Here is a 16,156-nt window from a genome sequence, read left to right as displayed (position 1 = left end):
GAGACAACTAATAGTGAAAACGAATAGCCTAAGTAGTAGTAACTTTATAAAAAAAACTCGCACACGCAAAAACAATAACCTATTTATATATAATTTTATGTAATTATTTGAAGTACTTACATGCTTTATGTAAATCAACAGAATGCTATAGCCTGAAGTCTCCCATAAAGTTGGTACCTACCTAATACCATTATCGTGTTGTATCACTACCAAGGAAATAACTTCACATGCATATTATGTAAATGTATTATTTCCAGAATTAATAATTATTGAAGTCATCCAAATGACCACAATGTCTTCTGAAACCTTCCAAATAATCTTTTTCATGCTTTGTAAAATATTCCCCATTATTTTAAAGAACTACAGCAATATATAATTTATATTTTGTGCATAATACGAATGACAGCAACGCTCTGTCATCGATACACAATAATTTTTAAATTGGAACTGCGCAGAAGCCCCATATACATCTATAGCTACAATTTTCGAAAGATGTAAAAATATTTTATATATTATAAACTGTGTGAGGGAGGGTGGGACACGGCGACTAAATCCGTGCGGTTGTACAATAAATGTGTCGCATTTACGAGTGGTATTCATCACACATGTCCAGACCATGTGAATTACCTTCGACATTACATCAGTCATCAAGGACTGACTTCACTCACCCTGCACCCGTGCTACAAAAGTGGTCTACGCACAGCGATGGTCAGAGGGAGGTAGCACGACTTTATGCTTTATCTGTGCTCCGATGCTCGAACGTGATAGAGTGAAGCAATATAAGTAATAGCAGTAGAAGTACATGCAATGTAATATATTTTTTAAGCCATGTAAGAAGATCATATGAGCCAACATAGAGTGGATGTTGTATTTGCAGATTTTTATTTTTAAATACGAAATGGATGTAAGCCAGTTGCTCAATTCTTGTACACGCACACATTGAAAAACAGCAATTTTATTTTTTTGACTGAGCCGGGATTCGCCCCTTGGCCATTACTATTATAATACTTACCAAACAGTCATTACTTTTAAAAAGGGTAACTTCTTATAGAAAAAAACTAATAGATACATAAAACTTATTCGTTTTTACCGATATTATTTTTTAATATATGATATTTATGAATTCGTAACATTCCCCTACAAAGTTCAGTTGTCTATGGCGCTTTCAAAAAGTACAGGTTGGTTATTTTGACACTGTGTAGAGTGGTAAAATTCATATTACATATTGTTTATTACATAATATAGATTCTGAGTGACTTGAAAAAACCCAAAAATCCGATATGCGTGCGTGTAACTGTGTGATAGCACTTACTAGATAGTTTACATTAAAAAATATGGAAAACTACACGACCATAAATCACAACAATGGTGTAAAATTCAAAGAGATTACCTTTGTTTATTACTTACTATGTTGCTTGAAATGTTTTACAGTGGCTAATAGTGGGGGGTAGGCTGAAGATCCGACATAAATAGTGCACACTTTACTTTGTCAGTCAAACGTATTTCTTTTCATTCAACTTAGACTACAACATATAGATGGTGTTTATTAGTTTTTAAAACTCAATTAAACCTTGCCTATTCTAAGCCATAGTAGATAATAGTCAAAAAAATATTCGATTATCTATAAACTATCTAATATTATGCAATTAAAACATGCATAATTTTAGTTAATTTATAAATAGAAGAATAATGTTAATTGATTATGGTTTGATTCAGGCAGGGCTTAATGAATTCAACAAAAAAACTAATCAAAACTATTATGTAATAATGTGCTTATAATTTAACGTAAACAAATACATTTTCTCGGATCGCCCATAGCATATCTAAGCTATTATGGTTTAGTTTAATTACAGTTACAGGGCTTAATTGAATTTAAAAAAAACTAACCAGCACCGTTTGAAAATTGTAATCTTAGTCCAATGAAAACAAATCAAAATGACTGACAAAGTTTAGTGTGCAGTATTTATATCGAATCTTAACAGCCTACCTCCACCCCTTGCCACTGATGTTTTACGTCAGTAAAGTTATCGTTTATATTAAAATATTGCTCTCTTTCTCATTTTTATACTTATCTGAAAAATATTTATCTAGAAATTAACTATTAATCACCATTTGAGTTTCAACTAGAATAATAACACAAATATCCACTCTGAAAATAAAATATCGTTTACTACGTACCAATTTTTGAAAAAAAAATCAACAATAACACAAATGTGGCATTCTTAAATCTTGTGTATGTTCAGTTTTTATAAAAAAAAAACACTTTATTATACTAATTACGGAGCAACAGTTTTTTTTTTTTAAAATACACGTAGATATTTATAATTTGATTAACTTGTACAAAATATAATTTAGATATTGTAAAACTTGTATGTACCTTCTTAGCCTCACTATTTACTGTACCAAATACACCTATAATTGTATAATAATTTATTATATTAACCATATCTATATATTTGCACGAAACATAATATTATGTATAACGTAGCTCTGCACATTTGAAAATAATAATTTTGCCCACTCTGGCAAATTTATGTATCATTTTTTAGAAGAAAATATCTTAACTGTAAAAAAGTACTAAAACGATTGTTCGTAAATTGAACTGTATATTTAAAACTTCACCTAAAATGCTCAAAACTCTAAAACCGCAAATATAATTAATATATTTGTGGATATAACTAATAATATATATATTATTAAATAAAAATAAATGTATTGATTAGTAAAAAAAAATATGGTTCCTTTCAAAAGTAGCTAGCAAATGAATGTCTCTTTTTACCTACGCATGCCCTATCTGTTTTCATTTTGAATTTCTGTGAAAGCAATAACTCTGGAGAGTCAATGTTAACTTCTACAGATGTTTATATGTATATTGCATGTATATTATATTTGTTAAATAGTATGATTAAGTTACTGTGGTTAAATAACAAAATCAATATAAGCCACACGTCATGTCCGAAAGGAAAAATGAGGTAAGTATGTTTCAAAATTGAAAAATGAGTGAAAAACCTGCCAAATTAATCGTTGCATAAAGAAGCAAATGAAAAAGTTGTATCGACACCGCTGATTTAATCAATGTTACACATAAACATATAATACAAAGTAATAATTTTAGATTTTCCCTTTCCTTTCGGACGCCATAATATTATATAATTTTTAGTAGTAATTATTGTACATTGTGCAGATATTTTTTCTTTCAATTTCATAGAATTAACAATCATAATTAAAATATTAACTACATTTTATTTCTGTTGTTCAAATGTATAACCATGTTTTGTTTGAGTTGATTACTGTTGTTTTCAGTGTAATCTTTGAATTACTATTTTCCATACCCGGACGATTGACTGTACGAACAATATTGCAATTGTTCAGAAGGTTCTTCAAAAAAACTATTACTTTCTCACTTTCGTGTTGAAGAAAAATAATATAAAATAATAACAATACAATTGGATATTCATTTACCAAGTTGTGTGTTCAAGACACACTACGTTTATTAATACGGATTGTGGAAATTTATAATTTTTAATAATTCAAATCTACAGCCAATCAAACGAGTTACAATAGTAAACAAAAAATGGGGAAAAAGCCTCGAATTGGTATATTACTTATTTTTCATCTCCTCACAATTTATTATTGTTCGTGGCGGTCAATTTTCCGTGAAGCATTGTATATAATTGCAGGATTGAATGAATAAATGAATGAATGAGTACACCAGTGATTAAATAAATCAACTTCATAGTTAAATATTTTTAACATTCTCTAAATGAGGTCCTATTCTAAAATGATCCATTTCTTTATAGATGTGTTAATGTTTTAAGTGTTTCATTGACGACAAGTCAGATATAATAAATTACATAATATGTTGCTATTCAAATAATAACGACATTTTATATACCATGTACCTATTTTATATTGTATTTTAATGCTACAGATGACTAAAATGGGTCTGTCATTTTATTTAAGTCAAATACAAGTTTGAATCCTTTTTTACGCAAAAATATGTAACTATGAAATAATGTGAAAACTGCTTCTTGTACTGGTTCAATCTTCGGTCCCTCAATTATTGTACAGTTCTTTCACATTCTTAATGAGTAAACAAAATATATTATTGGAAGATTTGATTTTTAAATGAAAAAGCGTTTTACATAATAGATAGAATTTTAAAGAGTATACACTGATTTTAATCTTCCTCCTGTCTTATGAATACATATTTAAGTAGAATTAAATACTAAATAATTAATAATATAATCACATAATTGTACCATACTTGTCATTACATTATAAAATCTTCCATAACTGTTTATTTATTGAAGTCATAATAAATTATTAGAAGTTAGTAATAGCTAAGTTAAAAGTTTAACCAATTTTCTGTTCAATCAGTTATCATCATCATAGATAATATACAGGTAGATAAATATATAAATTAAACTATGACAACTTGTGTAATATAGTAAAATTATAATATAAAATATGTTAATAATAATATCATACTGAATAAATGTTATGAATATGTCGACCTGTGTATTTTTTATCCCATTATATTATTTAAAGAAATATGATTGACAATTAGTTTTTTGATAACCATCGTTTTCAATAGGGATATACATACAGGCAAAAAGCTCTGTCAAATTTGGAGGATTATATTATACTTATTGGCTAATTTTTATATTCAACTTGTATATTTTTGAGATTTTGTAACATTCTGATTCTAGATATTAGGGTAATTTGAAAAGTTGCAAAGGTATGGCGCCACAATTCACAGAAAAGTCATTTATAACTGGTATCATTGTGCAAATGACTTCTGTCAAAATTTCAGTCAGATGCAATGTGTAGTTAATATCTGACAGTCACCTGAATCGTACACTTTCTTATTTGCCGCAACAATAGAAAAATACAGCTGTTCTGCACCATCATAAAACATTCGTTAGAACCGAAAATGAATCGCTCTTGGGACGTCCAATTCAAGTCCTGCGATGAAAATATTCATGTGCACGAAATCAAGTCTACAGATAACTACCAACCAATGATCATGTGATAAACAAGACGTTTTCTGTATGCTCCCATCCCATGATCAGAAGACAAAAGAAACGATCTTGGTCACCAACTCCAATCAGCAGAATCAACAAAGAGTTTTCCACCATTATAATAAATAATTGAGCCATTAGAAATAACAAATACTTTAAAATGTTTGATTATATTACACCCAACACTGATTTCATCCAAACGGTTAATTGAAAATGCCACAAGTATTCAAAAATAATAGTTTATAATAATATGTATTACATAATACTAATTATAGTACACCAAGAATCCAGATAAATTATAAAGTATAAATTAAAATATATTTAGCCAGATTTTAACTCACAGTAGAACACCTGACTTTATAATACTTTTAAATAAATACCGCAATGGGGTACAAAATTCTTTCATAAAAGTATTCAAAAAACATTCGAAAAGAATTCTAGCGAAACAAAAGAAGTTTCACTTTCAAAAACTTTTAACATTCTTTACGATTCTTTATCGGCTTTACAGAATTTTTACAATAGAAAATCTTTTCCCTCTCTTTTTCAACTTGAACTTCGTTTAATAGAAATACGTCATGATAACGGGCAGCAGCATTCACCAGTGCTGTAGATTACTGACATCAAAAATGTTTAAAGAAGCAGACATAAGTGGAGTTGCATCAACAATACGGCTGCAGAACTGATGTGGGTTTGAAAGACAGCAGAAGTGCGCAGTATTAACGGTTGACAAAGAAAACTAACACAATATTCATTCCTCATGCACAGAGGAAAATTGAAGAAAAAGTGTGATCAATGACGAAGATACAACAAAGACATGTAAGGACATTTAAGTTAATGGCGCCACCGAGCCTCATCCACCCCTCACCACATCCTGTTTTGATCAGGCGTATCACGGAACCCCACATGTGATGTGAAACACCAGTCATTTGTATGATTGAGAATGTGTCAGGAGCAGATGCTCAAGACTGAGGTCGCCATACATTTAAATGTGCTTTAACTGAATTAATATGACTTTTAGCTAAGAATACCCATGGGAGAGTGAAGCACATAGACCACATTAAATAGTTGACCCATGGTTATAGGATCAGAGGCTAATTTCCCGGTATACTAAGTGTGCCCAATAATAGATTACATCGCTGAGAAGCGGTCATAAAATCCAACACTTAAACAATATATTTAGCACACACTGTTTTAAAATATCTAACAATAAATCGATGTGGATTATAGCTTTATTATGAAGAGGTGCTGGTGGTGGCTTAATACCTAAATCAACCACTTCTCAATAATAGTGTATCGGCAACGCGCCATTTATATGGTTACGGCAGGTTATGCCGCGTTCTCACGTGACGAATTTAGTTGTTCAACTGTAGAATTGTAGAACTGTTGAACTGTAGAACTGTTGAACTGTAGAACTGTTGAATGAGAGTTAAAAGTTGATTGATAAGTAGTGGGAACTATATTTCAGGGGAGTTAATCAACTTTTAATCTGAATCCTTTCTTCTTTCTACTGGAGTCGGTAACCAAGGTGACAACAATTCGTATCGACACGTTAAACTTGTTGGTTTAACTTGACGTTACCTTGATTGAGACTATCAGTTCAACTTAAAACTATACTTGGGAACATTCCTATCAATATCTTTTTTTAACATTCAACATAAAGTTTAGCAACAAAAATCGACAGCATTATGCTTCAAATACACTCTATGACGATTCGTCATATATATGTCGAAAAACTCGTTTCTTATGTTGGCGTCCTGCGTCATAGGGTATCACAGAGTGTAAATACGATGTCATAGCTGTCATACAATATGTATGTATAAATGTCGGAATGGCATAGATTTGATCATAGACACTAAATCGCTCTTAGAATATATGTGCCCGATCGTCATATAGTCTATTTGAACCTTTAGCTGTGAAGAAAGTATTAAGTATATATCACGAAAGGAACTTCCTCTAATCTGTACTATTTATTGAACATAATACCACGTTATTTATTTTATGTATCATTAGTATATTCTGTACACAAAGAGTTATCGACGGTTTTCGACGGTAGGTAGTTTATAATAATTATGTATTGAGGTATTATAACTTTTACAATAAGCTAACCATCTAAACCATGGGTTGCCAACCTTTTCAGCAGCCGGGCCAGATTCTAAAAATGAGACTTCCTACCGGGCTGCACAACCGATTTTTTTATTGTACAAAACAAAAAAGAAATTTATATTATATATTAATAGAAAAAAAAATATTAAATAAATATAAAAATAATAATTTATAAAAATAGTAAATTTTAGTGAGAAGTTTGATTTTGTGTGGCAGAACTAAGTGCATCAATATCGATATCGAGTGAGGCTGTTCCTCAATTTTTTCAATTGCACATCAGTGATTCGTGTTCTCACTCGGGATTTGATATGCTTCATACGACTAAAAAGGTGTTCACACGTGTAAGTGTTCCCAAATAGCGAAGTCATCATTAGAGCATGTTTGTAAAATGCATGATATTTCTCCTTGTCCAAATATGTTTTGTAAAACTCTTCCAAAACAACCTGATGGAATTTCTCCTTCAACTGTTCATCGCAACATATTTCACAATGTTCCATTTGTAAATTTCTCGGTAATAAATTCACGTCTACGAAGAATGGCGTTGCAAATGCAGCAAAAAGCACACGGTGCTTTTTAAAATCTTGAGCCAATATCGAATCTCAATTTGCAAAATTAGCACATCTAGCGGCAGCATTTGATATTATTTATATTTTTTCACTGCTCCACGGGCCACAAGTTGACACCCAGTGGGCCGCGGGTTGGCCACCCATGATCTAAACTGTCTATCTCACTTTAAAAGTTAACACAGCCAAGTGAGGTGCTGTTAAAACATACAATTTTTGACAGTTCAGACGGTTAACTTATTGTAATAATTAACCGCCTCAATACATAAATATGATAAACTACCCTCGAAGCGCTGCGCAGGTGCCGTTATTTTTTTATTTATCTATGAAGATTTAATTTTTTGGGTTTTCTCTATAAATAATCGAAAAATAAATTTAAACATAACTACTATAACAAAAAATAGACAAAAAATAGCAACAATGGCAACAGCAATCGCATCAAGCATGAAGAACTTATACCAGGGAAGAATTGGTACTCTTAGATGAGATGCTCCACCGTGTCGGAGGGCGTATTCTATCCACCATACCACTCGCTCCAGGGAACTTTCTTTCTGGTCTTCCATCAACGTTGCCAGATGGTTCATTCGGGCCGCGTACCTTAATAAAATTATTATATTAATTACGAGTACGTTAGTGCATTGTTTAATACGTAAATATTATAGATTAAGCATTGAAATAATATGCATAAAACACAAAATAATCATATTTTATAGTTCGTTCAATATTAAGTCACGTGATAAGAGTCAGTAACGGTAAATTTTTAGGACAGCAAATTCAAATTTATGTGTGATAATTTTATTTGAACGAGGGCCGCGAGCAGCATTTAAGCAAAACATGCATTTTTGATACCCATTTTAATAATACTAACAAAATTTTAAGAATAAAATCTATGTACATCATTGTATATGCTACAAATCTTTATCTGCCGTTGAATGTCAAATACAAAAGGCCGCTTACGTTGATATTATTTAAAAAATATATGAATTATTGACAAGATTTATAGAATTTCATAAAACCATCGAAACACAGTGTTAGAACAATGTTATACCAAACCAACTATGGATGGGAATTTTAGAATTGAACAACATAATGAAACAATGAAGAATGCATTTTTTTTGGAAAACCTTCAATAATTTTGTTGATGTTTATCAAAAGGATTAATCGAATTCGCGTATACATACACGAAAAATTATTTTCTGCCATGAGTTTTAAAAATATTACATTTTCTTACTGACTTTGTAAAGTAGATAGTATATATGTTTTTGCTGCTTGAAAGTCTACTTAAAACTACCTTTTTCCGTCTGAAAAAACAAAAGTTTGCCGAGTTCTGTATATTTACATATCGTTATGATAAATACTGTACGTAATATAAAATATAGTGCTAAAACATCTAATACTTTGAAGGTTATTTGTTCCGAATATTTAAAAACGACTAAAATTAAAAATTCATTGTTTTACTTATAGGTAGATACTCATAATAATTGTATAATTTAATGAACTATTATTTTTATTCAACTAATAAATTCACAAGATTTTAGAATTGATTAAACATTCTTTTTTTTCGATTCCCGAGGGGCGCAAGTTCGAATCCTGCTGGGTGTCGTATTTTTTTCTAGTGGTTATATATTTATCAGAAGTAATTACAATAATATGTCGAGTGAAGGATCCGTGACAATCGTAATGCGTCCCGTGACGGACTCTATGTGTGAGTAAGGATTCATGCATTTTACTTCCAATTTATACAAATGCAATACATAGATCACAAGATGTATTGTCGCAGTTAACAAATCATAACAGACTTAACTGATCTAGTTATAATCGAGGAAATGCTGATGATTATTGTCGCTCTATTATTTAATACACTAACATATATATTCAAGTGTGTCACTCATTTAATGCTACATATTATGTATGTTCAATAAAAATACTCAAATTAAAAAAATGTGTAGGTAATTGTAAAATAATATAAATATTTTACTTTAAAGTGATAAAGCATAGAATTGACAATTTTACAGCAAAATTATTTTAAAATAAATATTCCGTTTTCCTTACAAAAAAACCAAATAGAACTTTTTTATTTACGATATCAGTAAAGCTCGTCATCTAAATTTTATGTAGTCATCTGGGAACAAAACCTTTGGGCATTCACATCAAAAAATCAAAAGAGACTTTTTACTGATTAAAAATCAAATTGGGAAAACTTCAAAAACAAATTTCTGAAACCCGATATTGTTCACCAAACTGTGTTTAAGACACCACTATGGAAAGGAGGGTGTCTCAATGTAAGATTTAATTATCCATAAGTACCGTTGAATTACACTCCAAAAAGAATTGGAAAATAAACTTGTCTAATCTTTAACGTTTAAAGAACGTTTATGCGTCTATAAAAAATGTAAGTGTTATGCTCAAGCAATACAATGATAATTAACTTCGACCTAAAAGGCCCTTAAGGTTGAAATTAATTATTGAAGGGTATTTCGGAAAGGGAAAAACAAGCAACGATATTTCTATCTTCTGGAAATATTTTAATTTTGGTAACGAGAGACAAAGAAAATCGTGACGCTATTGACTATTTTTAACAGTGAAGTCCGCAATGTATACTGAGATCCAAGATAGTCATTTTCCAGCGAACACTAAGTGTGAGGCCTCAGTGCCAGCGTTCGGCGCAGCGTTGAGCGTTCTGCGCAACTCAAACGTATAACCGTATAAGTATAATCAAAAAAAGACATTGTCTACGAACATTTTCACACATGGTTATACGTTTGAGTTGCGCAAAACGCTCAGCGCTGGCACTGAGGCCTCACACTAAAGCCTATTTTATATCATCGCATCTAATTATATACACAAGACTATCGAGGGTAGTTTTTCATATATTTGTATCGAAGTATCGAAATTGTTACAATAAGTTTGCCGTCTAAACAGTAAAAACTGTCTATTTCGCTCTAAAATTTATCACAGTCAAGAAAGGTGCTATTAAAACAAAGCACTTGTTGTAACAATTACAACTTACAATATTGTTACAATAAGGACTAATACTTCGATACAAAAATTTGAAAAACTAACCTCGATAACAGTCGTGTGTATAGAATAGATGCGCAGAATTATATAAATGCCAGCAAACAAACTATATCATATTGTAGACTGTCGCCTCTACGTCAATTGCACCAGCTCAACCATGCAGTTTGAAACTCAACGCATGTGAATACCTGATAGATATTGGTATCAAAATTTATATCGTTTGGACAGTCCTTTGGGTCTATTCTATACTTATCGAACACTAAATTGATAAATAGTATCAAACTTAGGGTAGGTTTGTATCAAAATATTAGCACTTATTGTAACAATTACACGAAGCTGGTTTTTATTGTTGCAATAAGTGCGATATTTTAACAGCAGCAAGATAGGTGCTGTTATATATACAAATAGGATTATTTACTGTTTCATCGGGAATAGCGACGCATAATATCGTGGAATGTTATTTTGATTAAATCGCCCAACTTAGTGCGATATGTGGGTCTATTCTATGCTTATCGACCGCTAAAGTGATAAAGTGATAAATATTATCAAACTTAGGGTAGGTTTGTATCAAAATATTAGCACTTATTGCAAAAATAAAAACCAACTTCGTGTAATTGTTACAATAAGTGCTAATATTTTGATACAAACCTACCCTAAGTTTGATAATATTTATCACTTTATCACTTTAGCGGTCGATAAGCATAGAATAGACCCACATATCGCACTAAGTTGGGCGATTTAATCAAAATAACATTCCACGATATTATGCGTCGCTATTCCCGATGAAACAGTAAATAATCCTATTTGTCATTGCATCTGGACATATTAATTATCCGCAGGAAAATGCAATTATTAGTCTTATACAACTTTTAAACAGTTTTTTTTTTAATTTTTGTTTGCAAGAAACCGTACGTCGGTCTCGCCTGGTCTTAATACCAAGTTATTGTTTAATATATAGTATATACCAAATAGGTATTCCCTTGTATTCCACTCATCGCACTATCATGAACTTGGCTGGACTAGGGAATCACTTCAACTTTTAGACAAACTAGGTATATGACATCTATCCCGTTTCGGTCAAGTGGTATTCGTCCACTGCAGACATCATGGAAAATTTACAATATGCTGTTAATGGTTCCAGATCATATATAAAAAAATGGGTATCATACTATATTAAGCATATGGCTAAGAACAATTGAATACCATTGAGTAGAAAGGTGTAAAGTACCAAAAATACAAAAAAAAACATATTTTACGTGGAATGGGTGCCAAGTACCTACTATCATGCGTTAAATTGCAAAAGGGCTATGGCTCCAGAACTATAGAAAACATTTTATGATCGATCAACAAATGGTAGTGCTCTGTGTTGTACACCATCTTTAAATTATTTTTTTTTCATATCTATTATTATTACCTACTAGCTGAAGTACCCGGCTTCGCACGGGGTCGCTTCGTGGTTATATTTATCTTAGATATTTGAAAAATAATAAGAGGTAATTATTTCTTTAATATTAAAATATCTGTGTAATACAATATGGCAATATGAAAATAATTATAATAGGAGTAAAGGTCAAACATAAGAACACTAAATTAAAATCGAATCCAAAATATGAAAACGTTATTAATGTTATAAATATGTAGTAAAAAAAAATCAAAATTGGATGGAACAAACAAACAACAAACTTTGTATGTTATATAATAATAATTTAGAAACCGCACACAACTGACAAAAGTTTCATCGCAATCGGATGAATGGTATAGGAACGCATACGAATAGTAGAAGAAGATGATTTTCTAATTCAGAAACCTTCGTGGGCATGCGCATGACAACTCACCAAAGTTTCATTGCAATCGGATTAATGGTATAGGAACGCATACGAATAGAAGAAGAAGAAGAAGGTTGTACTAATTCAAAAACCTTCGCGGGCTTGCGCACAACAACTGGTCAAAATTTCATCACAATCGGATGAATGGTATAAGAACGCATACAAATAGAAGAAGATAGAATAGAAGAAAAAGAAAATAGTTGTAACAATTCAGAGACCTTTGCGGCGTGAGCACAACAGTTGATCAAAATTTCATTGCAATCGGATGAATGGTATAGGAACGCATACGAATAGAAGATAGAATAGAAGAAGAAGATGGTTGTACCAATTCAGAAACCTTCGCGGGTGTTGGCACAATTACTGACGAAAAATTTGTTGCAATCGGATGAATGGAATAGAAACGCATACGAATAGAAGAATATAGAATAGAAGAAGAAGAAGAAGAAGAAGATAGTTGTACTAATTCAAAAACCATTGCGGGTGTTACCACAACAACTGACGAAGGTTTCATCGCAATCGGATGAATGGTATAGGGACCATACGAATAAAAGAAGATAGAATGAAGAAGAAGAAGAAGATGGTTGTACTAATTCAGAAACCTTCACGGGTGTAGGCACAATTACTAACGAAAATTTTATTGCAATCGGATGAATGGAATAGGAACGCATACGAATAGAAGAATATAGAATAGAAGAAGAAGAAGAAGAAGATGGTTGTACTAATTAAAAAACCATTGCGGGTGTTACCACAACAACTGATGAAGGTTTCATTGCAATCGGATGAATGGTATAGGGACCATACGAATAAAAGAAGATAGAATGAAGAAGAAGAAGAAGAAGAAGATAGTTGTACTAATTCAGAAACCTTTGCGGGTGTTGGCACAATTACTGACGAAAATTTTATTGCAATCGGATGAATGGAATAGGAACGCATACGAATAGAAGAATATAGAATAGAAGAAGAAGAAGAAGATGGTTGTACTAATTCAAAAACCATTGCGGGTGTTACCACAACAACTGATGAAGGTTTCATCGCAATCGGATGAATGGTATAGGGACCATACGAATAAAAGAAGATAGAATGAAGAAGAAGAAGAAGATGATGATTTTTCTAATTTAGAAACCTTCATGGGTGTGCATACAACCACTTGCCAAAATTTCATTGCAATCGGATGAATGGTATAGGAACGCATACGAATAAAAGAAGATAGAATGAAGAAGAAGAAGATGATGATTTTTCTAATTCAGAAACCTTTATGGGTATGCATGCATACAACCACTTACCAAAATTTCATTGCAATCGGATGAATGGTATAGGAACGCATACGGGACAGACACACAGACAGACAGACAGACAGACATTCATTTTTATATATTAGTATAGCCTATACTCTTCCCGCAAGTGCAAGCAATAAGTTTACAAAGTTTTATCGCAATCGGATGAACGGTATGGCTGCACATTAAATACGAACAAACAAACACACAAATATTAATTTTTATATATTAGATATTGCTTTTTTAAGTATTGTAAACCTATGAAGCGTAATATCGGAGCTGCATTGTAAGTTTACTGAAAAAAAATGAATAAATGTTTTTCTTAATTTCCCACACTTTTCATTTTTGGCACATAGCACCTTTCTACTCAACGGTATTCAATTTCTAGTTTTAAAAAAATCGTAAAAATCCTCTTCAAAATTTACACAATATTGGAAAAAATAATATAATATCCTTTTGACTATGTGGGACTTTAAGCTCGGGAAGAAAGCTTGTAAAAAAATTGTATTCATAACTTCAATAATAATATCATGATATAAATACAACGAATCGCATTATTTTTAATAAAATTTGGAAGAGGGTGTATTTTTATCGATTATTGAAGAATTATCATACCTAGGGTCAGTCATCATTTTTACTATAGTCGGCGCAAGAAGCTTATCGTCAAGTTCGTGTAATTCGAATGATTCCGCTACGCCTTTAGATTTGAGCAGTACTGCATGATAGCGCTGATCGACTATCACTGGTATACATATCATAGGAACCCTATAATGGATCGACTCCTCCATCGATTGCAGTCCGCCTTGAGTCATGAACAGACGGACGTTTTTGTGAGCTGAAAGGTATGGATTATATTATAGAAAGTTCGAGGAAGTGTGCACAGCGCCACAGATATAAGAACGCTTACGGAAAGAAGTGTAAACATAGTCAGGAAAATCTTATTTGTTACTAAACGTACATTCTAGTACAAGCCAATAGAAATCGGTAAATCTGTAAAATGTTAATATTAAAATAGAAGATTAATTATTTAAAACCTGGCAAAGTCTATAGTGTCCCGCATTAGCGAAGGGTGGAGGTAGGCTGTTAAGATCCGACATAAATAGTGTACACTATACTGTTTTCATTTAACTATGTGTTATAGGTATACTAGATAGTGCTTGTTAGTTTTTAAAATTCAATTAATCCCTGCCTAATCCAAGCCAAGTAGATAATAATCAAAAAATATTCGTTTTTCTAAAAAATATCTAAAATTATCCCATTAAACCATATATCATTTTAGATATTTTATAGCTGATATAATAATATTTTTATCGATTATGGTTTCGAATAGGCAGGGCTTCATAAAATTTAAAGAAAACTAACCAAAACAATGGAATATTATGTATTCTTCGTTCAACGAAAACAAATACGTATGACTGAAATGGTATGCACTATTTTTCTCGGAACGCCCATACCATACCTAAACTATTATGGTTCGGTTTACAGGGTTTAATTGAATTTTGAAAACTAACCAGCACCATCTGCAAATTGCATTAAGTTAAATGAAAACAAATAAGTATAATTGATAAAGTGTAGTGTGCACGTATGTCGAATCTTATTAGCCTACCTCCACGCCTCACCACTGGGCTGTCCCCTGTCTGTAAGCATTTTTGCGATATTTTACTTTATTTAATGAATGTTAAATTTAAATATTAGGATTTACACGATGATTTGGTTGAACACAATAAATATTCATACGTCCACATGCTTAGAACAGATTGACTAAGACTATGGTGGCAGTTTTGGTTTATTGCTTCAAAGTGCAACCCATTAAACGCATCAAATACATAGCCTCCCGAATGTCCTCAAATATTATCAATATTGAATGCGCTTTGAGTTTATGTAATGAAATTTAATGTATATTTTAAAATAACATACTCTTTAACACTAGGTTTATCACATATTCCTCTACGCCCAAGAGTCGTACAGCATATCAAATCAGCCGACTTTATTATCTGGATCGGAACATAGTGGATACCCTCTATTACCTTCCGTCTGACGTTCCTCTCGAGATACCAGACTTGCAGCACGTCGATCGTTCATGTAGCAACGCAGCTAGATTGAGCTACGATGCGGTACCTATAAAGCGCAAAGCCTACAGGAAGCTGCGTGGCGAAGCTAAAAAATTGTGTCGCTAAACCCCTCACGACCTCCACGCCTCGCCACACCGCTCCATGTGGTATTTACGCCTAAAGACGAGGAGTCTCGCACTCACGGGTGGCATTCGGAGTACACATCCGTCATCAAAGACTAACATGACTGCTGATGAATTCAAGAGTTTGTAACGCGGGTCTGCCCAGGTATCCCAA

The 16,156-nt window shown here is 32.0% G+C and overlaps 1 protein-coding gene across 1 annotated transcript in view; it reads right to left on the bottom strand.

The window, feature by feature from the left end:
- Positions 1-16,156, bottom strand: part of LOC147068450 (UDP-glycosyltransferase UGT5-like) — a 45,331-nt gene that overhangs the window by 18,994 nt on the left and 10,181 nt on the right. Inside the window, exon 6 of the mRNA XM_085952988.1 lies at positions 14,447-14,643. Coding sequence (XP_085809114.1) covers positions 14,447-14,643 — 197 coding nt within the window. The remainder of the gene's footprint in view (positions 1-14,446; positions 14,644-16,156) is intronic.

Source organism: Rhyacophila brunnea, unplaced genomic scaffold (genome assembly GCF_057557595.1).
Source record: "Rhyacophila brunnea isolate RB1 unplaced genomic scaffold, BYU_Rbru_1.0 scaffold_3, whole genome shotgun sequence".
NCBI lineage: Eukaryota > Metazoa > Arthropoda > Insecta > Trichoptera > Rhyacophilidae > Rhyacophila > Rhyacophila brunnea.
The sequence above is the reverse complement of the archived record's forward strand: the minus strand, read 5'-3'. Positions and strand labels throughout refer to the sequence as shown.